The 24,301-nt window shown below is 39.7% G+C and overlaps 2 protein-coding genes across 6 annotated transcripts in view; one reads left to right on the top strand and one right to left on the bottom strand.

Annotated features, from left to right (window-relative positions):
• Positions 1 to 7,013, bottom strand: part of AKAP3 (A-kinase anchoring protein 3) — a 33,431-nt gene extending 26,418 nt beyond the window's left edge. For 4 of the 5 annotated variants that reach the window (XM_077759154.1, XM_077759155.1, XM_077759152.1 and 1 more), the window contains exons 1-2: positions 4,370 to 4,491; positions 1,169 to 1,276 (exon numbers count right to left, since the gene is read on the bottom strand). The gene's annotated coding sequence lies outside the window, so the exon portion shown is untranslated. Of the gene's footprint in view, positions 1 to 1,168; positions 1,277 to 4,369; positions 4,492 to 6,506 lie in introns of those variants that run through there. The other variant, XM_077759153.1, reaches the window with a different exon arrangement.
• Positions 7,014 to 7,108: 95 nt separating this feature from the next.
• The window catches only part of NDUFA9 (NADH:ubiquinone oxidoreductase subunit A9), a 35,540-nt gene continuing 18,347 nt past the window's right edge, over positions 7,109 to 24,301 (top strand). Inside the window, exons 1-5 of the mRNA XM_077759158.1 lie at positions 7,109 to 7,209; positions 14,570 to 14,740; positions 15,104 to 15,201; positions 17,421 to 17,512; positions 19,794 to 19,935. Coding sequence (XP_077615284.1) covers positions 7,161 to 7,209; positions 14,570 to 14,740; positions 15,104 to 15,201; positions 17,421 to 17,512; positions 19,794 to 19,935 — 552 coding nt within the window. The 5' untranslated portion in view covers positions 7,109 to 7,160. The remainder of the gene's footprint in view (positions 7,210 to 14,569; positions 14,741 to 15,103; positions 15,202 to 17,420; positions 17,513 to 19,793; positions 19,936 to 24,301) is intronic.

The following is a 24,301-nucleotide window of genomic DNA, read 5'->3' as shown; positions in this document are numbered from 1 at the left end:
ATTCTCTCTCTATCTCTCTCTGAAAAAGAGAAAGAAAGAAAGAAAGAAAGAAAGAAAGAAAGAAAGAAAGAAAGAAAGAAAGAAAGAAAGAAAGAAAGAAGAAAACAGAAGACCTTTTAAGAACTACTTGTGTTTTGCTCCCACAAGGACTGGTACATATTTTCACACCCTAATCACTAACTCAGATTCCTGAGTTAGGGACACAGTTTCCCTAACTCTTCCTGACACTGTAATACAATAGATTGCTTGGGTAAGCAATGGGTTCTCCACCATGATTAGACCTTAGAATCACTCAGAGAGCTGTTTAAAGATACTGACTCTGAGATACTAACTTCTAAAGAATCCTATTTCTTTTTTTAAAACATTTTTTAAATGTTTATTTATTTCTGAGAGAGAGAGAACACAGGCAGGGGAAGGGCAGGGAGGGACATAGGATCCAAAGTGGGCCCTGCACTGACATCAGAGAACCTGATGTGGGGCTAGAACCCACAAACCATGAGATAATGATGACCTGAGCCAAAGTCAGATGTTCAACTGACTAAGCCATCCAGGCACCCCCCCCCCAAAGAATCTTATTTCAATGGTTTTGGGGTGGGCAAACGTAGGCATTGAATTTCTTAAAAGCCCCATGGATGATTCTAACGTACATCTGCATAAGGATGGGAATCCCTAGGTCTGGGTTTATCTGGAAAGATTCTGTCTGAGAAAGACTGGCCAGCTCCAGAAATATGATGGTTTATTCTTTTCTTTAAAACATTTCTACAATTTTCTAAAGTTCTTCAGTATCTCATTTTAATAGATTTCTTTTAACTCTAACAAGGGAGTTTTTAAAGTCTATGAAGTTTAAGCCTAGTATTGTCTCTCAGCAGCTATTGTATGCTAATATTCTTATGCTCAAGTGATTACCACAAATAAAGGAATGGATGTTACTATTACTTGGACAAAGAATGAGAAGACTTGGAAACAGGTTGCTCTGGATTGTTGACAGAGCAAGTGAGAGTCAAAAGCTTACCTCTCAATCTCCAGTTGATACTTCATCTTAATGAATTGTTTCTAATAGAAAATGACAAAATCAACAGGATCTCCTAACTTATTTAAGCTATATATCACAATTAAAAAGCAAGAATAAAAATTAAGTGCAAAGTAAGGAAATTATGGCATCACTTACTCTTACTGAGGACAGGTTCTGAGATATGAGGAAAGCTCTTGATTAATTTGTTGTTGTCTTCACTATCCCTAAACTTACCCACCCCTCCTGCCATGAAATATAAGGGATCTGCAAAGGAAAGACACGAATAAAAATGACTAATTTTACATATTAAGACAATTGCTCTTATACCAAGCAATGATTTTGACTTACACATTATTTTCCACTTGTCGTACACAAGTCATGAGCACAAAATGACATTGAAATTTAAAGTCCTGATCTTATTATGGGTACATTTTAATGGTTCCCAAATGACCAAAAAAAAAAAAAAAAAAAAAGTTCCATCTTCTGGTCAACAGTTTCTGAAATGACTATTATTATTCTCCACTTTCAAATCAGTGATTTATAGGCTTATGTAACAATGACAAAATTAAAAGTTTTTAGGTTAATCTCAAACTTGCTTAATTGGGAAGTCAGAAAATAAATAGCTAGAATGAACAATAAGTGCCCTGAATGAATTCATAACACTTTGTAAATATTCTTTTGAGGACCTTAGAGAAATATACATCTTCATGTTGTAAAGGGAATTTATAGTTAGTTAGATCTAGCTCCAGATCAATGATCTTCCTTACACTACCTCTTCTAAAACATTACTGCATTGTTCTCTCATATTGGAATATCTACCCAGCCTCCTAGTGATATCTCTCTAAATCCCACCCTTGCTTGATAGTTCAGGACAAAGCTTATCCCATCTATGAAATATTTCCTATTAATACCTAATCCAATGTGATTGGTCCTCCATCAAAGTTTCTGTCATATTTTGCTTCAACTTTTATATCCCATCTAGTCCTTCAATTACTCACATATATTTCATCTCCTTTATTAGATGACTTTCTGAGGGAAGATGCATTTTCTTACTCATCTTGGTATCCCTCATAACTAGTGTCTTAAAGTTGGTGCTTACATATAGGAGGATTAGGAGGAACTTAACAGAGGACCCTTGGGGGAGAAGAAGAGGGGAAATGGGGAGAGGGAGGGAGGCAAACCATGAGAGACTCTTGAATGTTGAGAACAAAGTGAGGACTGATGGATATGGGGGAGAGAGGAAGGGGGGTGATGGGCATGGAGGAGGGCACTTGTGGGGATGAGCACTGGGTGTTGTATGGAAACCAACATGACAATAAACTATTAAAAAAATAAAGTTGCTGCTTAATAATTGTCTGCTAAAAGAATGAATATATGAATAGTACCCATTCCTAATTCTAGATAGTGTGTGGAATATATATGTTTATAGTTTATTAACAGACCTTCCTATCCCAATAATATAAATAAATCAGAACTTCAAAAGTGCTCTTGTACTTCTTTCAGAAAGATAAAGAACATATTTTAGTCACATATATCCAGCAAACACTTCCACTTAGATGTACTAGCATTTTTTATTCTATTTTCTATGTCTTCTGTATGCTTATCTACATCCATGGACCTTTAGACTCCAAATTCCCTAAATTGTCCTGGATAATCTGTATACATTTCCCATAAGGAGCTGGAAAAGAGAGAAGGAAAATATACAGTTTAATAGAGCCAATGAATGGTTTTATAAATTTCTTATGTTTAAAGCTGGTGAGCAATACTCCGGAGTTAGGGTAGAATTTAAAAGAGAAAAATGATGCTTTTGTATTAGCTATTAAATTTGATGAGGAAAGAAAGCTAACTGTATACAATGTATAGATAAATGGACCCTAGAAACCATTCTAACAACCTCATTTTACAGATTAGGAAACTGAGGGTCAGAAAGGGAGTGTTAAAAACAATGGATATACGGGCGCCTGGGTGGTTCAGTCGGTTATGCATCCAACTTCGGTTCAGGCAATGATCTCATGTTTTGTGAGTTTGAGCCCCATGTTGGGCTCTGGGCTTGACAGCTCAGAGCCTGGAGCCTGCTTCAGATTCTGTATCTCCCTTTCTCTCTGCCCTCCTCTGCTCATGCTCTGTCTGTCTCTCAAAAATAAATGTTAAAAAAATGGATATATTCTTTTAAATAATCCAACTCTACAGGTTAACATCCTGCAAGCTGTGAAACATTTCTATGGCCAATAGTGGAATCCTGCAGCCAATAGAAGGGATATTCCTTAAAAGTGCCAATGTGATTACTACCTCAATAATAATTGAGAGGGAGTGCAAATCATGAATACCAGCCAGAAAGGACATAACACAAAGGTTTGGTTATGGTTGCTGTACTCCAGACCATAAGTCCATCTCAAGACTTCTATATCCATCATAAGCAAGAGGTTCCTGTTTACTCAAGGTTCTTAAAGTCACAGAAAAGCCCAAACTACAGACAGCATATATGAAGCTTTTGCAGCGTTGATACATATCATATCAGGCTTTAAAGTTTATTCAACCAAGTTTCATAACTAGTTTTATAAAGGAAGAATATATTCAATTGTATCTATTCTCTTTCTCACTCCCTTCCTCTAAGTGTCTGGCACATTGTACACGCTCAATAAATTTGGTTATTGTTGACATAAGTTACAATTGATTTTCTTTAAGGATTAGAAGTGTGTGTGTGTGTGTGTGTGTGTGTGTGTGTGTGTGTGTCTTTTCCCTTGGTGATACCACTCACTGTTAAATTTCTCTGTGAATTTTCTCCATTTTCACTTTCCCTTAGTTCTTCCTCTAGTGCACCATAAAGTACAGACACTTCCTCCACATGGCTACATATTTCCTGTCTTTTCCAAGTTCTCTGCTGTCTAGCCAAGGCTTCAGAAATAATAGTAGAGAGGATGAAAGTAGGTGAGATTCGGGACTCAAAGCTACACCAGTTTGATTTTGCTATTAGTGCACTGGGGAGAAAAAGCTTTTGAAATAGCTAGGCAATGAAAAGGAAAGGCAGCAAGTAATCAAGCTTCCAGTCTCACTGTCAAACCGGGAGGCAGAGAGTAAGAGTCCCTCGTGATCCCAAAAGGATGGCCAAGGAGATCTGGTCAAATCTGCAACAAAACTAAAAATTTCAGCAGCAAAGATGGTAGCTTTAGCTGTAATGCTACTGAGTGAGAGGCTCATTTATTTCCAGAAAACTGATGAAAAAATTAAAATAGACTGTGCAAAGAAGAAGGCTGGGTTGAATACTAAAAGTTAACCATCAGTTGCCACTGAATTCTCCTTTTTAACCACAGAGGCTCAGAAAATGGGCTGTTTTATCAGTCCAGTGAAATTTCTTACCTCTGTAGCACTGGAATAGTGAACCACAGAAGACTCCAGACTATATTTTTAAAGTCAGTGAAGATGCTGGGATGTTCTTGCTCAGCTCAAGATCTTGTTTCCTCCCCCAGCCTTCCATGTACCTCCCCTTTGTTGCGACTGAAGAGTGACATCAGAATCACAACTGGTGACATCACTGTCTCTATAGCAACAGTAGTGAGGCTACCGGAAACTGAGTTATCAAAGGACAAGAGGGATAGGTGAAGATATACTCCAAGGCTCTGATGCTTAGTTTGGAAGGACTGGGCTTGCTTTCTCCCAATTAATTTTCTCCTTTAAGTATCTATTTTAGGCAGGAAATATGGGAGGGGGAAATTTTACCAATGGATTGCATTTAAAAAAAAAAAAAACAGTGTTACATACAAAGAAATTCAGATGGTTATAGAGAAGAAGAAATAAAAACTGAGCATTCATTAAGTTTTTTATGCAAAGCCCATGGAATCATTTCATTTTGTGAACCTAGCCTTGACTGAGTTACAAGCATCTTACATTTTGTAAAAATAATAATAAATTTACAGATATTTTGCCCAAACTGACCATTTCTGGGTTATAATTTTGTCTTTGATGGCCAGATAGAGTAGCACTAATCCATTCTCTACAATGCCTTGACTTGAGAAATGTGCTAGGATAAATCAGACCAAGAGGCATGCGATTGGCATTTTCTATCCTTGAGGAGGACTTTATTCTTAGCACATTCCCTTTAGAAATGTTATCTTAGGTACTCATAATGATTAAGGTACTCTTAATTATTAATACATAGTTTCTACGAAGCAAAAAGAATCTTGATCAAGGTCACAAGATAAAGATTGTTAACAAATTCAAAAGTGACTGACTGGTTTGTTACGGGCTTCCTTCAACAAGGTTATTTATCTACTGATGATCTTTTATACTATCTCAGTTTCATCTTTAAAATAAAGAAATCAGGTTTACTCATCTCTTAGATCCCTTCCAGCTCTAACAATATAGGATTTTGATACTTCAGTGATGTTTAAATAGAACTTCAAATACATGCATATAATATTTTCCAATTGACAAAGCACCTGATCTGCTTATGTCATCTGATCCTCACTATAGCCTTTTGAGGTAATAGAGCAGGTATTACTTTCCCTGTTTGACAGATGTAGAAACTTGCCCAGATTACAACTATTAACTGGTAGAGCTAGGACTGGGATCTAACATTCTGAGTTTTAGGTCACTGCTCTTTCAACAATATGCCACCTTGAAACTAGTATTGAGAACAGTGTTTGACTTGGAAATGTAAAATAGCATACTTGGCACGTTACACAGGCATTAGGAAGTTGGTGATGATAATGAGGTATGTCAACTTTTCAGAACCAGTTAAGTATTTTATATTCATATTGACCCTAGTATCAAATATCAGAAAGCTTTAAGCACTGGGTGAAACCTGGATGAGGCCAAGGAAGATAAGACTGTGTAGCATTACTAAACTTCTCTGATGGATTTTCTTCAAAAGTTTCTTTTCTTTTCCAATTCAATTTGGTAGATGATACTTCAACAAATAGTGGGGTGGGATGGAATGGGGAACAACTAATCTTACAAGCCTAATAACCTCTGCTCATTATGGGACTTTGATTCATCCAAACAACTCACACTACTTTCTTCCTAAAACAACAACAAAACACTGAAAGAATTATCAATCTACAAACATTCCCCAAACTAGTTTGTTTTCTGATAAGCCCAAGGCAGATGTCTCAGGGCAGATTGCTGTCCCTTACTCAGAAATCTAGAGTGAACAAAATAGACTATTTAAAAAAGCCAAGTATTTAATCTTTCCAGAATCTCCTCAGGGTCTAGATACCTCTTTCTAGAACAGTGCAGAGTCTCAAAGCGGTACACAGTTGAGAAAAAAATTAAGAACCACTGTTCTAGAGTCATCTCGAGTTTCTTTCTAGAAAAATGTGCAGGGGCATACATAGCCACTAGATTTTATTTAATATTTCAAGAGGTTCACAGACTTCCTTAAGTCCACTCATGAATCACACACCAGGATAAGGATACCTGCATTTGTATGTCAGGTGGGGACAAGTGCTTTCATATATAAAAATAACAACAAAGAGACTGACGGAATGATGACCACCTTGGACGTCTGAGAAGTTTTCTTCGAGCAGAAACTTGAGCTGGTGGAGACATCTGAGTGAGCATGCCAGGCAAAGGGTACAAGAGCTAAGGCTCCGGGATGCGAATATACTTGGCGAGTTCGACGAGCACATCCTCATTTCTATTTCTCTTCTTCCCTTTCCCTGCGTCCCTGCTTCATTCTTTCCTGACTTCTCCTCTGGACCTCGGTTCTCTCCTTAGAGAACTTCCCGAAAGCAGGGGCCACGCCTCCACTTTCCCCTAGTCTCACCAGAACTCTTCTATCTGACATTTTCAGGAAATAATGAGCTGAACTGAGTCAGGAAAGCTGGTCTCCTGTAGCTCGGGTTCAGCCACTCTGTATGCGTCTGAATTTCACATTCCTTGGCAATGAAATTGTCTTTACGGTCCACTCCAGATTTGAGATGCTGACCCCAAGATTCTTCCCTAGTTCCCTTTTTTGCCTTCTTTTTCACGTTTCCTCTCTCGCTCCCTGCTCTCTTTCCCAGTTACCTCCTCCTCAACGCCCTACCACAATCTCTGACCCGCCCCTTTTCTTCCCGTTGGCGCCTGCGCAGACAGGCATGGACGATCATTTTTGGCCCAGCTCAGTAGCCGTAGCCGGAACGCCGGCTGCGGGGTATTGTGGGAGAAGATGGCGGCCGCCGTCTTCCCCAGGGTTGTCCGGGCATTACCAATGTCACGTAAGTGTCACCCAGAGCAGGGGCTCCCGATCGGGATTCCGAGACGAGGATCGGATGGGTTGGGAGTGGTGCCGTACCGCAGCGTTCATGCCGACTTCCGGGGCACCTTGGTTTTTCTAGGTCCAGAGCTCCCCGTAGTTTCCCGGCTCACATAGTAAATTGTACACTTGGAAAAGGGTCTGTGCTGAGCGAACGTGAACAAAGGGAAGGGAAAAGGAGAACATGGGGGGACTTGTAAAGGATAGAAAGTATCACTTCTGAAAGAGTTGGAAGGGCTTGAGGTTATGAGAAGTAAGTGTGTGTGGCCGGCAGCGGGCCATTGGGGTGGGGAGNGGGGGGGGGGAAGGATAGTGAAAGAAGGTTCTTAGTGGATTGACTGTATGACCTTGTACAAACCCTTAATCTCTCTCAATTTCAGATTCTTCGTGTTACAGTGGCAGTGATAATACCGCACGGTCAGGGAGTTTCTGAAACTCTTATAAAAAGCATTTTCTAAGTCAGAGGCATTTCTGCAGATGTAGAGTGTGTTAGGTCAAGGCACTGGGGTGGGGAGGGGCGAGGGATGTTGGAGACAGAACAGTCAGGGGCTTGGTGAAAAGAGAAGGGAAGAAGAGTAAATAAAGGATATCTAGTGTTTGAGCGTTGTTCATTTTTCCTTCTGTTCTGATTGGATCTGCTGTCATGGTCCTCAGTTTCAGAATACAGTATACATTTGCTCTTACAGTCATAAAACGAGGCAAGAAAAGCAAGGAAATTGGGAATACAGTTACAGTTCGTTATCATTCTTCCCCCTCCACCCTTTCACAAATTTGCCCCAATCAGCCTCCAGAACTTGTATTTTTCCATGGTGTATTCTAGTCCTTAGCAAATATTGTTTGTTCTCAAATTAGCTGCATGTCAGAAGCATTTTAATGCTTTTAGAAAAAAACAGAAATGGGGAATTATTGCAGAGCTATTGAATCAGAATTTTTTTAAAATTTTTTTAATGTTTTATTTATATATAGGAGAGAGAGAGAGACAGCGTGAGCAGAGGAGGGTCAGAGAGAGAGGGAGTCACAGACTGAAACAGGCTCCAGGCTCTGAGCTGGCAGTCAGCACAGAGCCCGACGCGGGGCTCGAACCCACGAACCGCGAGATCATGACCTAAGCGAAAGTCGGACGCTTAACCGACTAAGCCACCCAGGCGCCCCTGAATCAGAATTTTTGAGATTGGCTCCTTGCACCTTAAATTTTAAAAAGCTGCACATGTCGTTTGATGTTTAGGCTGAAGAGCAAGTTAGAAGTATTTGGAGGACTCTTTTAGTTTTCTGTCTTGGGTAGAGCTTTTCCATACTACTAGGAAGATGATTGGATCACATCATTTATAGTGGATGGTTTTGTAGCCATGACTTCTTTGCATGACATTTGTTGGTTCTTGTCAGAATATTACACTGGTGTGACATAATGTAGATCATGAATGATAATAACTGCTATTGCTTGAATATCTGCTGTCTGCTAACCACAGTCATAAATATTTTCACTTTAACTTCTTTTTAATTGAAGCCGTTGGCTTGTGCTCTTAACCACTATGCTTTATTGTCTTGGTAAAGTAAGCTTTTGCATAAACTCCGGACAGGCAAGTCTAGTGTGTAACATAATCAAAACACCATAGAACAGAACTGTGCAAAACATTATATATGGTAAAGTGTGGAGAGACTATTAAGTATCATAGGAAATCAGAAAAGGGAAATATTTGTATCATTTGAAGTAATGGGGGAAGATTGTAAGACGAGTAGAGAATTGCAGTGCTTCCACTGATTTTTTTTTTTTTTTGGGGGGGGGATTATTACAATCTGGAAAGTCAGAAGCTAGGCATTTTTTCCTGGCACTGGCAAGGTCAAGGTAGTGAGAATGGAATCACAAAGTACTTAGGAGGCTGTGAAAGGACTACCTGTCGATCTGGAGTAGTAGGAAAGAAAGTTGAATATGTTAGATGGGATCGAATAATGAAGGCCTTTGAAAGTCTAGCAGTTTAGACCAGTGGTCTCCAAAGTCGGTTTTGTAAGAGCAATCAGTGGCATACAAAAAAGTGGTCCACAGGGCACCTGGGTGGCTCAGTTGCCTAAACATCTGACTCCTAATTTTGGCCCAGGTCACATTTCATTGTTTGTGGGATTGGGCCCTGTGGTCAGGCTCTATGATGGTGCGGAGCTTGCATGGGATTCCCTCTTTCCTCTCTCTGCCCCTCCCCAGCTCGCGTGTGTGTTCTTTCTCTCCTTCTCTCTCTCAAAGTAAATAAACATTAAAAAAAAAACAAACAAAAATATGGTATCAGAACTTAAAATACATATTTAGTAATAATAGAAACAATAGCTAACACTTCTGTAGTTCAAACTATATACCAGCTACTATTCCAAGTGCTTTAATAATGTACACAACATATTGGTACTACATAGAATGTATATGTAATTTATAAGTAAATACTTAAGACTAATGCAGTGTGCAAGCAAATGTGGGAAAGATTGGTTTAATATTACAGTAATTTAAATATTACAGTAAGAAACCAATATAGGCTTTTGAGGAAAGGAATATAATGAATAAAGAATATTACTCTCCTAATGGTATTCAGAATATATGGAAGAAAATAGGCTGGGGCCAAATAACTTATATTTACTTATGAGCACCTATTAGTGCAAGGTACTGTGACAGGTACTTGCCCATATATTAATTTTTGTGTCAACTCTCTAAAATATAAGCTCCCCGAGGCCAGGCACTTTGTCTTTTTTACTGTGCTAGTCTCAGTTGAGAATAGTGCTTGGTCCATAATTGTTGGAAAAACCTCATAAATAATAACATGAGATTATTGTAATATCACCTGAGGGATTTCGAAGTAATAACAAATGAATGCATATGTTGCTCATGGAGTACTTAATGTGTGCTAGGTAATGTGCGAAGTACTTTAAATACTTTACATATGTTTACTTCAAACCTCCTAGCAACCATTTGAGGCATTAATTCCTTGACTTCAGCCATTCTTCACCTTTTATTAACTGTCCTTCATCCAGTGTCCTTATTTCCTTCCTTACTCATAATGATTTTAATCAATCCCTTTCATACATTCTCAACTCCCCAGTGCATCTGCCTGTAGCATTAAAAAAAACCAACACTAACTAAACCAAGCTAACCACACATTTCTTGCTTAACCCTGAGCAGTAGGGAACTCAGCTAGGGAAAATTCCAAACTGACTGGCCTTACTTTAAATTCATGAATACAAATATCAAATCAATTTTCAGTGCTATGTTCTTTCAGAGAAATTTGCTTTCCCTTCTCCATAATGATCATTTACGATTGCCATTCTCCTAAAACTTGTGACATGTGCTTCTCTCTCATTCTCAACTTTACTTAGAAATCAGCAGGATCAGGGGCACCTGGGTGGCTCAGTCAGTTGAGCATCTGACTATCTTGACTCAGGTCATGATCCCAGGGTTGAGGATCGAGCCCCATGTAAGGGCTCACACTAAATGTGGAGCCTGCATGGGATTCTCTCTTTCTTTCCCTCTGCAGCTTTCCCCTATTCTCTATCTCTCAAGTTAAAAAAAAAAAAAGGAATCAGATGAGAACAATCTACCCTCCCCCCCAAAAAAATCTAATAGCTGAACTGTGATAATTTGCAACTTTCCTTCCTGTTAAAGTGGATGAGCTCCTTTCATTTTGATCTCAGGCCAGTTCCTTTGCTTTACATCCCATCCTATCCTCAATTACCTGTGTATTTCCTCCCCCAAATAATTTTTTCCCCCTCTACTGGGTCATTCCCATCAGCGTATAAATATGCTATAATAACTCATATTTTAAAAAAATCCTTCCTTGTCCTCATGTTCCTCTAGTCCTTTCCCCCCGTGTCTCCTCAGAAGAATCATCAATACTCTTCCCACTCCCTTGCCTTTCATTCTCTCTTGCCTGCTCCAGTCAGACTGTCATTCCCACTGCAATAAAATTGCTCTTATTAAGGTCATTCAGAACCAGCATCTTCTAGATCTGTGGTCCCCTGTCCCCATCCTACTTCACCTTACAGCATTTGATAGTTAAACCTCTATCAATCACTGTCTTCATTTGGCTTCTGAATAGCATCTCCCCCCCGCCGGACTGTTTTTCAATCTCCTTTGCTGGCTTTTCAGGCAAGTCAGTTAATGTCTCTGAGCCTGAGTTTGCTCATCTGTAAAGTGACAGTAAAAATTGTATTAAATAAGACAATACCTCCTAAGCACTTAGAACAATGTTCAGTATCTGGTAACAGCTTTGTAAGTTTAGCTGTTATTATGACAGTTATTATGTTGTCTGATCCACAGTGTTTGTTTTTAGTCTTTGTGGTTTCAGTCATTATTCAGTAAGCTAGGCCTTTTGTGTAATTTCATGCTTTGGATAGGGAAAAACCATGGTTTCTGGGCAGAGTGCCACTGAGGGTCTTGTGCAGAAAACAGACAGACTTACTTAGCTATTTACTTTCCTTCCATTCTTTCTTTCCTTTCTTCTTTTTTCCTTCCTTTTTTTCCTTCCTTCCTTCCTTCCTTCCTTCTCCATGCCCAACACAGAGCCCAACATGGGGCTTGAATTCACTCCCCCCCCAAAAAAAACAACAACAACAGAGTTTCTAAAGCAATTCCTATTTGTTTCTTTTAGCTTTCCCCAAGTTTATAAAGCACCAATGCTCATGGTAAGCAGTTTGTTGACTGGAGCAGATGTTTATCAGCACTTTAGACCTTTCATTTGTTTTTTTCTTACTCCCTGAATATTAGGTAACTTGCTCTATCTCTGCCCTAATGAGTTTCAAGGCACTTGACAATTGAAGCATACCCAAAGGAGTTTTACACTTCTGCTGAATGAGGAATAGTTAACAGAACCTGGAATGTATAACCTGGAGAAGACTTAGTAGAGATATAATTGCTACACTTAAGTGTAGAAGAGAGATTAGATTTATCCTTTGTCATTCCAGAGGAACATAGGGATCAACACACTACTGGGAAGCAGTCATTGATCTCCCATGTGGTGGAACTTTCTCACTGTTAGATGGAATGAGTACGGTCTGCCATGGAAAGTGGTGTTTCCCAGCCTGGCAGATGTTAAGGCTAAGGCTACGTGGTCTCCTTGCACATATAGATAGGGTGGAGAAGATGTAAGCACTGGTGCAGGAACTTTGAGGATTCCTTCTACTATCAAGAACCCGGGTGTATGAAAAAGAAATAGTGAGATGTTTGACAAATCACTATTAGCCTTTCCAAAGTTCAGAAATCTTTTCTCAAACACTCCTTTGGTCATTACTTTTGATGATTTTCAGTAGTTTTATGTTAAGTCTGAACTGTGCGTTTTCGGTTTTTTTTTTTTAATGTTCTGTATGAACAGTCCTCTACCTCCACCATATATCATTAACTTTATTTTTCATTCATCATCAGTTTCAGAGTCTGTTCCAGATAAATCTTCTGTTACCTGCACTGGGCTTATTCATTTCCGTCTCTGCATTGTTACATGTGTTATGCATTTTGACTGCTCTTGAAAACCTTTCTCAAAATAGTTTATCCCTCAATAGGAAAACCCCACACAATTAAAAAATGGGCAAAGAAAATACATGAAAGGCCAACAGGTATATGAAAAGATGCTCAACATTACTAGTTATCAGGGAAATGCAAATTAAAACTGCAGTAAGATATGACCTCACACCTGTTATAATCACCATCATCAAAAAGATAAGAGATAACAAGTGTTAGCGAGGATATAGTGAAAAGTGAGCCCTTGTGCACTGTTGTTGGGATTGTAAAGTGGTACAGCCACCATGGAAAGCAGCATGGAGGTTCCTCAAAAAATTAAAAATATGACTGCTATATAATCCAGCAATTCCACTTCTGCTAATACATCCGAAGGAAATGAAAACACTAAGTCAGAAAGATATCTGCTCTCATTTTTATTGCAGCATTATTTACAGTAGCCAAGACAGGAGAAGAAACTGAGTGTCCATCAGGGGAAGAACAGATAAAGAAGTTGTAGTAGATATATACACTGGAATATTATTCAGCCATAAAACATGAGGAAATCCTATTATTTGCTACAACATGGATGGACCTTAAAGGCGTTATACTAAAGTTAAATAAGAGAAAGACAAATACTGTGTGATCTCACTTATATGTAGAATTAAAAAAAAAAAAAAAATCGTAGAAAAAGAGCTCAGACTTGCAGTGACCAGTAGTGAAGGGTTGTAGGAGGGAGGATTGGAGGAAGGTGGTCAAAAGTACAACCTACCACTAAAACATAAAAAGTACTCAGGATGTAATGTACAACATGGTGACTAGCTAATGCTGCTGTAGGATACATAGAAAAGTTAAGGGAGTTCATGCTAAGAGTTCTCAATGCAAGGAGAAAATTGGCTTTTTCTTCTTTTATTTTTATTAGACCTCTACAAGATGGTGAACACTAGTTGAACCTCGTGTAATCATTTCCTAGTATCTATAAATCAAACCATCATGCCATATGCCTTAAACTTACACAGGGCTGTATGTCAGTTCTTTCTCAGTAAAACTGGAAAAAAAAAGCCCCCCAAACCTACTTTATCCAGGAACCCTAATTCATAATTATCTGATGTATTGCTCCCTTGCTTTGCATTCTCTCAATGCCTTTTACTGTAGAGGTTTCTACTCTTAATTTGTAACTGTTTAATTTTTAAAATTGACTTAAATATTATATCCCAGTATGTTGTATATTGTATCCCATAGGGCAGGAAGTTTATAGTTGACCTTTGAACAATGCAATAGTTAGGGGCACTGACCCCCTCCCTCCCCTTGCAGTAAAAAATTTATGTGTAACTTTTGACTTCCCCCACCCCAAACTTAATTATTAATAGCCTACTGTTGACCAGGAGCCTCACTGGTAACGTAAAGAATTGATTGCCATATTTTGTATGTTTTTCGTTCATGTTATTATGTATTGTGTTTTTACAAAGAAGTAAACGAGAAAAGAAAATGTTATTAAAGAAAATCATAAGGAAGGGAAAATACATTTATAGTACTGTTCTGGATTTATCAAAAAAGTCTGAGTATGGTGGATCCATGCAGTTGAAACCTATGTTGTTCAAGGATCAACTGTACTTTCTAATTGTTATATATTTCTTTATGATGTATGGATTCTTTGTTGCCGTCGTTTGTGTTAGTTGTTGGTGGTGTGTTAGTGCTGTTGGCACTTACATTATAACTTCTAATTTAAAAGTTCATTTTGAACTTAAGTATACAGAAGTACTGATAGCAAAATAATGTTACAAGTTTCTAGGAAAAGAAGTTACTAATACTCCCTCTTATATTAACATTTGCCCCTTTTTTATGCTCTGGGGTTTTCTTTAAGGTTCTTCTATTACGGCGAGAGCCGTAGCTGTGTTTCATGGCCCTCCTCGTCGCCAGCTTCATCATTCACTCAGACCTCATGGAAAAGGTGGGCGTTCCTCAGTCAGTGGGATTGTGGCCACTGTGTTTGGAGCAACAGGATTCCTGGGCCGATATGTTGTCAACCAACTTGGTAAGTAAAGTTCCTTGAGTTCAGTATGCTCAGTGCCATTCCTGAGGGCTGCCTGATGAGAAGCCATGCCCCATGTTTCTTTTCAATTTAATAGTGTTACAAATTACTCCTGTCTGGGATTTAATGTAATTTTGATCTGATCTATGTTAGGAAGCATTATCATTCTTCCTCTCTAGAATGTTGAAACAGGAATAGGACTCTCTGAGAAGTTATGGCATCTCTAGCAGGGCAAAATAAGCTTTTTGTTAAACATGGTTTCTATTTACTTGTCATACTGGAATTTAAATATTTACCAACTCACTGTTGCATAAAGTATCCGTATTATGTTAATGTTGGTCCTTGTTTCAATACATTCTTTTTTAGGACGTATGGGGTCACAGGTGATCGTACCCTATCGGTGTGAAGCATATGACACCATGCACCTTCGTCCCATGGGTGACCTGGGCCAGATTATCTTTCTGGTAAGAGTCTGTGTGACTAGTTACTGATCACTGGAGTTGACTGATGTAAAGTGCTGGGGTCATTTTTAGGAGAGAGAGTCAGTATAATAAAGCAGAGTTTCATTCCCAGAGTTAACCAAGGCACCGGCCATTCACCTCGTTCTTGTAAACTCTTGTCCAGCAGTTGACAAACGTAATTTTCTGTAAAAAGCCAGATAGTAAATATTTTAGCCTTTGTAGGTCCTAGGGTCTTTGCCGTGATTACTCAGCTCTGCCCTTCTAGCCTGAAAGTGTCCATAGATAAAATATAAATCAATGGGAGTGCCTGTTTTTTAATGAAACTTTATTTACAAAGTTAAAATATAGGCTAGATTTGCCAATATTCACAAGCTAAGTATAATACTACATTGGAAATTGCTTGTTTCTAAAGTGTTTTTCTTTTCTAAAATCTTAATCTTCTTGGTTTTACAGTTATAGGAGCTTAGCTTTTCTCCTCTTTGTGACTTAAGATTATTGGTCTCCTTTTTAATCCTCAAAATTAAAGTATCTCACAAATAATAGGTGAACACTTTGACTGGCTTGCAGGTGCATAGTCATGGGAATTGAACCATATGATGAAAATTCTGTTTTTACCACAGGTATTTAAGCTCTGAGCATGTCTTGATGAACAAGACCACAGTGAGCTCTCAGTCTTAAAAGAGAGTATGGAGACTAAACGTATAACTTTGAATATAATAATGTTTACAAAAGGAAAGTACAGGAAAGGTAAAACGGGGAGACTGGACTGTTGTTTATTTTTGAGATGGATGGACCATGCTGGGTGTGGAGCGCTGATTTCCCTGCTTTAGTCTCCACTGGAAACTGTTGTCTGAATGGACACTTGGTTTGCTAACCTGACTGTGCTCCCTGGGTCCCATCCCTGGGAATTTGGTTTCCTTTTAATTCTTTCTCTCCAGGCTCTCTTGGGCCATTCATGCAGTTAGGCACCAATCTCTTCCACTCTGAGTCTTCTTGGATTCTTTTTCTTACCCCCCTGGCCATCTTTTCTAAAAAAGTTTCAGCTTTATATGTGTAGAAATGCTGTTTTTGTTGGGTATGTCATGCACTGTGCTGCAGATTTTATGTCTCTTATGTAATCTTCATAGCAAACCCATGAGTTAGGTTGTATTTTCAAATTTTACATGGAAGTTGGAGAGATAATTTGTACAGAGTTCATAAAAAGGCAGATGGAGTTTGCATTCCTGTCTGACTCCACAGCTATTACTCTACACTTCCCCTGTCCACCTCTCCCACCTCCACCCCAGCTTCCTCACTTATAACTAGTTCCTCCTGCCGAGAGCTTCATCTTTCGCTCTGGACCCAGATTTCTGTAGCCATGTCTCTCTTTTCTGAATTGCACAGGTATGTTAGTGCGCCTCCTCGCACTCCCTCCCTGTCACTCCTCCCCACTCACTCTTACGTACACCTTAGCATCGACCCTAAGAACTTCTTACTACTTAGTATCTCCCATTGAAACGTTTAAAAAATCCGATTTCATTTTAACATGGAAAATAACCTTTGCCAAGGGTTATTTCATCCCCGGTCTCTATTTTGGACCAGAATCGTCAGTCTGACCGTAGGCCTTAATCACTCAGAACTTTTAGTTCTACGTGGAAATCTGCCATGGGCTCAGCCTGCACTTTGAGGCAGGTCACACCTCCCTGAGTGTGCTTGTCATGTCTTTGAAGTAGAAGTGACTAGATCTGGGATTGTGAAGAGGAAAGAGTTAAAAAGAAATAAGAAAATAGTCACAAATGCTCCCAATTTAGTGTTAGCCTTTAAGAGGCAGCCCTCCTGTCTTTAGTCTATAGCAGGTTGCTGCCAAAAGGGAAAGTCCATTTTCCTCCAAATAATCCTTGGTCTTTGGCTAGGTTTCAGGAAGGGAGATTTGGTAACTAGAATCCCTTACAGACTTGCCAAGAACAGTTGAATGGCCAAAAATGGATATGCCCACTAGAAATGAATATTGTCTTTTCTAGTTCTGTCATTTCATTACCTGAATGAAATAGATATACTTTGATCTATTTTTGTCTCCAGGAGAGCTGGAGAATCAGCAGGGAGTTTCAGACCTCATGACTGTTTCTGTTGTAATAAATGGAGCCTATATGAAATGGTACTAAATTATGACTATAACAGATGGCCCATTAACTTGCCAGGGGGGACCCCTTATGTTTTCATCTGACTGGCTGCTATTTTTCTAGGAATGGAACGGGAGAGACAAAGATTCTATCCGAAGAGCAGTGAAGCACAGCAATGTGGTCATTAATCTTGTTGGGCGAGAATGGGAAACCAAGTAAGTTTTTGGCTTTTTCTTTTCTTTTCTTTTCTTTTCTTTTCTTTTCTTTTCTTTTCTTTTCTTTTCTTTTCTTCTCTTTTCTCTTCTCTTCTCTTCTCTTCTCTGGCTTTCTCCTCTCTTTTCTTTCTTTTCTTTCTTTTTTAATTCAAATTCAAGTTAGTTAACATATAGCGTAGTATTGGTTTCAGGAGCAGAATTTAGTGATTTATCACTTACATACAGCACCCAGTGCTCATCCCCACAAGTGCCCTTCTTAATGCCCATCACCCCATCCCCCACCACCACCTCCCTTCCAGCAGCACTCTGTTTGTTCTCTGTATTTAAGAGTCTCTTACGGTTTACCTCCCTCTCTGTTTTTATCTTATTTTATTTTTTCTTCTCTTCCCCTATGTTCTTTGTTTTATCTCTTAAATTCCACATATGAGTGAAATCATATGATATTTATCTTTCTTTGACTGACTTATTTCATTTAGCATAATACACTCTGGTGCCATCCACATTGTTGCAAATGGCAAGATTTCATTCTTTCTGATTGCCAAGTAAAATATTCCATTGTATGTATGTGTGTGTGTGTGTGTGTGTGTGTGTGTGTGTGTGTGTATACATATATATCCATTCATCAGTTGATGAACGTTTGAGCTCTTTCCATAATTTGGCTATTGATAGTGTTGCTGTAGACATTGGGGTAACGTGCCCCTTTGAATCAGCATTTGTGTCCTTTGGATAAATACTTAGTAGTGCAATTGCTGGTCATAGGATAATTCTATTTTTAGCTTTCTGAGGAACCTCCACACTGTTTTCCAGAGTGGCTGCACCAGTTTGCTTTCCTACCAGCAGTGTAAGAGGGCGCCCCTTTATCCGTGTCCTCACCAGCATCCGTTGTTTCCTGAGTTATTAATTTTAGCCATTCTGACAGGTGTGAGGTGATATTATGAGTGATGTTGAGCATCTTTTTATGTGTCTGTTAGCCGTCTGGATGTCTCCTGTTTTCTCTTTGCACATGCCGACTTCATTTTCAGTAGCTAGTCACTGGGTACTTTCTCATGTCAGGTATTGCAGTTGTCACATGTTTTATTAGTCCTTCATGAAACATTGATATCGAACACCCATTCATATACCCAATAACCCCATTTCAGGAGATTGAGCCGGTAGTCAGTCTGGTATGTGAGTAAGCAACGTGATGTGTTACTCATAAAAAGCTAACATAGATTGTGTTAGTATGGTTGGTGTCATCAACTTGATGGAATGACTGGGTGTTCATGAATGACCAAGCCTGCACTTGGATTTGTCCAGTGGGGATTGGTTAGGTAGGAGGGTTTGCCCGTCCTGCTGCTCATCAAACTGAACGTTGGCTTTTCTTGTGTAAACAGTCTTCTAGATCTGTTCACCCTTATAATCAAAGATAACATGAGTATTGGTTTGAACAGTTCTTTTTTAGCAAGTAGTGTTTTAATCTTGTAGTTCCACAACACTTTGTTCACACCATTTTCTTAATATTTCTTAAAATTTGATAATCTATGTCTGCCTTAGCACATATTTTTAAGTTCTTTGATGACTTGGAGGGTCTTATTCAACTTTATATCGCCTGTAGTGACTCATAACAGTGCCTTGTACAGAGTAAGCATTAATGTTATTATGTAATGTTAACGTTATATTATTAAATTGGTGACTGATTTTTTAGTTTCTTTTTTTTTCCCCTGAGGGAAACAAAGGCCCAGGGATGAGAAGTGGTTCCTTTTTACTCCAACACTTGCCCCTTTCCCACCCAACCGCTGCAGCCAGATATTCTTAAAGGGTCTCAGCCTTGGGATTCCTTGAGGACAGAGAATAGTATGTGTGCTGACTTATCACTTATAGTTAGGTTTAAATTATGTACAGTAATGACAGTGAGCAGTAAAGTTAAAAAATGCATACATATATATAAAATATACATATATATTTATATATAAACTTGATTTTTGAGAAATCATTGCTGTTTAAATTTTAACTATTATGAGGATGCCTGGGTGGCTCAATTGATTGAATGTCTGACACCTGGTTTCAGCTCAGGGCATGATCCTAGGGTCACAGGATCTAGCCCAGTGTTGAGGGCCATGCTAGGTATGGAGCCTGCTTGAGATTCTCTTCTCTTTCTCTCTCTCAAATTAAAAATAAATAAGTAATAAAAGTTTAACTATTGTGAATTCCAGCAGTAGTATGAAAACCAACTTACTACAGAAAGTTTTGAAATCCTGGGTCAAGTGTTCTTAACTGATCTTCCTTTTCTTTTTTCTTTCAGAAACTTTGATTTTGAGGATGTTTTTGTGAAGATTCCTCAAACAATTGCTCAAGTGTCCAAGGAAGCTGGAGTTGAAAAATTCATTCATGTTTCACATCTGAATGCTGATATTAAAAGCTCTTCTAGATATCTGAGAAGCAAGGTAAGTGACAAGTTGGCCTGGGAAGTGGCTCACAGGGCCAGAGTTTCTTGGGCCTTTTGAAACATGACTTAAGTGAGAAGCGTTTCTCACTGACATTTCCAGAATAAGAGGAATTTCTGATTCTCCATATCTAGGATTAGATTGATGTGTGTGATGTGTGTGTTGTGTTCTGATATTTTGGTTAATTGCCCTCTGTTTGCCGGGAACTATGGTAAGGGGCTTCAGAGAAGGATAGAACATTATTACCTATTCTCAGAGTTCTTTGAAAATGGCTCCAGCTTTTTGACCCGCTGTATTCTTTTATTGAACAAATTATTTATTAAGTACCTACTGCATGCTGCATATTGTATTAGGCAATGAGGATACACTAGTGAATAAAACAGACATGGTCTTAGCCCATATCTCGTTTCTAGTCCACTGAGTAAAATAACTCCAGTTGTGCCTGGTGTTGCAAAGTAGAGAATTGTGCCATAGGAGCATATAATATGAGAGAGAGAGCATCTGTCAGTCGGGTGCATTTAATTGCTCGCGTCAGAAAATCCAATGTTAAAGGCCCCATGTATCTGAAAAATCCAGTAATAGGAATGCTTAGCCACATCAGTGCCCACGTACATCATGGTTTCAGCTTTGTTTCTCTGTGATTCTTTCAGCTCTTTCTTTTTGTGTAAGCTCTGTTTCTCATAGTTGCAGAACTGGCTAGCAGTACATCCGAGCCTCACCATTTTCATACTGTGTGGATGAAGGAGAATGAGCCTGTGCACTCTGTGCCTGCCTCCACCCTGGCATTCACACAATCCTCTGGATCTGTGGTTATTTGGAAGGGCAGGGGCTGGGGGCTGGAGTCAGTGCTGGGAGGGGGGAAGACTCCGAGATGTCCAGTCCTCTAGCTTACACCTCTGGGCGGACAGTGGTGCTGTTGAGTAAGATGAGAGACCCTTGAGAAGGACAAGGCTTTTGGACAGTGGTTCTTAGCCGTAGCTGCTCATTAGAATCACCGAGGAACTTTGAAAAATCCTGATGCCCAGGCTTCACCCTGACCAATGAAAATAGAATCTCTGGGGATAGAACTTAAGCATTGGTATTTTTTAAGTCTCCCTAGATAATTCCACTGTGCAGCAAAGATTGAGATATAATATTTACAGAGAAGGAAGGGGATGATCTAGTTTTAGACGCAGGTCGCATTTCAAGTGTGTGTCAGTCATCCAAGTCACAGTGGTGAATGGGGTTTATGATCCTAGAGCTCAGAAGTGAGGTCTGGTTTGGAGATATGAAACCAGGTAATTGAAAGCAATGTTTGGGAATAAGATTGCCTAGTGAGGAAGTGTAGATTGAGAGAACTTTGGACGGGGCCCAGAGGAGTACCAGTGATCATTATGCTCTGGTAGACAAGGAGACACCTGTAAAAACCAAAACAAGTAAAAAGACAGAAGAGGTGGATGTGGTGAGGTAGGGAGACCAGGAGACTATAAGGTCATGGAAGCCAAGGGAAGTCAGTGTTGCAAGGAGAGAGTAGTTGCTTATGATGCCATTGAGAAGCTGTGGGAGGTGAGAACTGGAAAGTCACCTTGGATCTGTGGACATGGAGGCCATCTGTGATCTGATCAAGGATGGTTTAGGTGCAGATGTGGGGGCAGCATGCAGAGCACAGGTGAGCAGAGAGTGAGCAGGAGCTGAGGCAGTGTGGACTGTAAGGGCAGGCAGCATTTATAAGTGGTTTAGGAAGAGGATGGGGGGACGCAAGCAGCTGCAGAAGCACATGCAGCTGGGAACCTTTTTTTTTTTTAAGGTAGAAAGTCATGACATTGTTTAAGTGCTGGTAAGAAGGTTCTGGTTAAGAGACTGAAGATAAAAGAGAAGGTCAGTTGTACAGGTTCCTGAGGAAGAGTGGGTGAGCCCTGGAGCAAGGGAGGCAGGGCCATGTCCCTGCGTGGTGAGGAAGGAGGAGAGCTCTAGATTTTGTGGTGGGAACTCGAAGTGGTTTTTGTCTGCGGCCATATTTTCTCTTTGAATTAGAAGGTGAGGTCATTTACTGGAAGGAAGGAAAAAGTAAGGGAGGAATTTGAATAGAATAGAGAATGCTTGAAATTGTCATATGAGAGAATACCTAAATAGAAGAAAGCTCTGCTTGTGGGAAATGTTGAAGATGCAGTTAAAACGGGTGACATGAGTGTATAGTGGTACCAATGTATGATTTTTTAGAATTCAGGTGTAATTAACATGCATTATACTAGTTTTGGGTGTATAACATAATGATTCAACATGATTATATATTGAGAGATGGCTCCACAATAAGTCTGGTTAACATCACCACACATACTTAATAGATTTTTTTTCTCATCATGAGAACTTTCAAGATCTACTCATCGATTAGCAACTTTGAAATAGTATTTTCATTACATATAGTTGCCATGCTTTGTTACATCCCAAGACTTAATTTATTTTGTAACTTGAAGTTTGTTCTTTTGATCCCCTTCACAACCATTTCACCCATCCTCATCCGCTGCCTCTGACCATCTGTTCTCTGTATCTGTGAGTTTGATGGTTTTTTGTTTGTGTTTGTTTTTTTTATTCCATGTAGAAGTGAGAGCATATGGTAGTTGTCTGTCTCTATTTTGCTTAGCATAATGCCCTCAAGGTCCATCCATGTTGTTACAAATGGCAAGGTTTCCTTTTTTTTTTTTTTCAATTTTTTTTAATGTTTGTTTATTTTTGAGAGAGAGAGAGCATGAGCAGGGGAGGTTGCAGAGAGAGGGAGACAGAATCTGAAGCAGGCTTCAGGCTTTGAGCTGTCAGCACAGAGCCTAACACGGGACTCAAAATCACGAACCGTGAGCTCATGACCTGAGCCGAAGACAGAAGCTCAACCAACTGAGCCATCCAGGTGTCCCACAGGGTTTCCTTTTTTAATGGCTGGGTAAAGTGTGTGTGTGTGTGTATCACATCTTCTTTATCTATTCATCCCCTGATGGACACTTGGGTTGCTTCCATGTCTTGGCTGTTGTAAATAATGCTGCAGTGAATATGGGGGTGCAGNCAGAGAGAGGGAGACAGAATCTGAAGCAGGCTTCAGGCTTTGAGCTGTCAGCACAGAGCCTAACACGGGACTCAAAATCACGAACCGTGAGCTCATGACCTGAGCCGAAGACAGAAGCTCAACCAACTGAGCCATCCAGGTGTCCCACAGGGTTTCCTTTTTTAATGGCTGGGGAAAGGGTGTGTGTGTGTGTGTCACATCTTCTTTATCTATTCATCCCCTGATGGACACTTGGGTTGCTTCCATGTCTTGGCTGTTGTAAATAATGCTGCAGTGAATATGGGGGTGCAGATATCTTTTCAACTTAGTGTTTTCAGTTCTGCTAGACATATTAGCAGAAGTGGCATCACTGGATCATATGTTAGTTGTATTTCTAATTTTTTGAAGAACCACTGTGCTGTTTTCCACATTGGCTACATCAATTTACATTCCCACTAATAGTGCACAAGGGCCCCCTTTTCTCCACATCCTTGCTAACATTTGTCATTTCTTGTCTTTTTGATCATCACCATGCTGATAGGTGTGAGGCGATGTCTATTCGTGGTTTTGATTTGCATTTCCCTGATGATTAGTGATTCTGGGTACCTTTTCATACATGTTGGCCATCTGTATGTCTTCTGTGGAAAAATGTCTATTCAGATCCTCTGCCCATTTTTTAATCAAATTGGGGTGGTTTTATTTTTGCTATTGAGTTGTCCAGTTATGATTTATTTTCCTGTCTCTGAAGGCAGCAGGAGTGCATGGCTCAAAGGAGGCTAATAGGGTTTTTTCAGAATTGGGATTTTTGCCTAGTGGATGGAGTCAAGACAAAGGGACAAGGTAATTTACAATATTGGTAAGAGAGTGATTGAACAGTTGGACCATGGAATCTAATCTGACGCAAATTAGTAGGACTTGGTAAGGAGGAAAGCAGCATCGGAGGACTAGAGCACCTGAGAACTCAGGTGGTGACCAGATATCTCAGGAACAGATGAGTGAAGCACCTGGAGATATGGGAGATTGCCATCTGAGAGCAAGGATGTCTTCATTTAGTGTTTCAGAAGAAGGGCACTTGTAGTTGTTGATGATATGGTCTGTGGCCTGAACGAGTTGAGAGGGGCAGAAGTGGAGAGAAGAGGAGGTCACTGGAATTGAGAAGCTCAAGAAATGGAGAGGTTCAAGCCCACCTGGACCTATAGGTCAGTCACAGGGGTGGTGCAGTAGAGAGGAAGGCTGGCCTGGGTGCTGATACCTGCATTGAAAGAGGCCTCATCCAGGAGGAGATAGATGATAGCAGGCAAGGGTGTTGAGGTTCAGAAGGTCCCTGGCCCTCCCTGGCTCCTCTGGGTACGT

Source organism: Crocuta crocuta, unplaced genomic scaffold (assembly GCF_008692635.1).
Source record: "Crocuta crocuta isolate KB4526 unplaced genomic scaffold, BGI_CrCroc_1.0 scaffold72, whole genome shotgun sequence".
Taxonomy (NCBI): Eukaryota; Metazoa; Chordata; class Mammalia; order Carnivora; family Hyaenidae; genus Crocuta; species Crocuta crocuta.
This window is presented reverse-complemented; position numbering and strand designations above follow the sequence as displayed.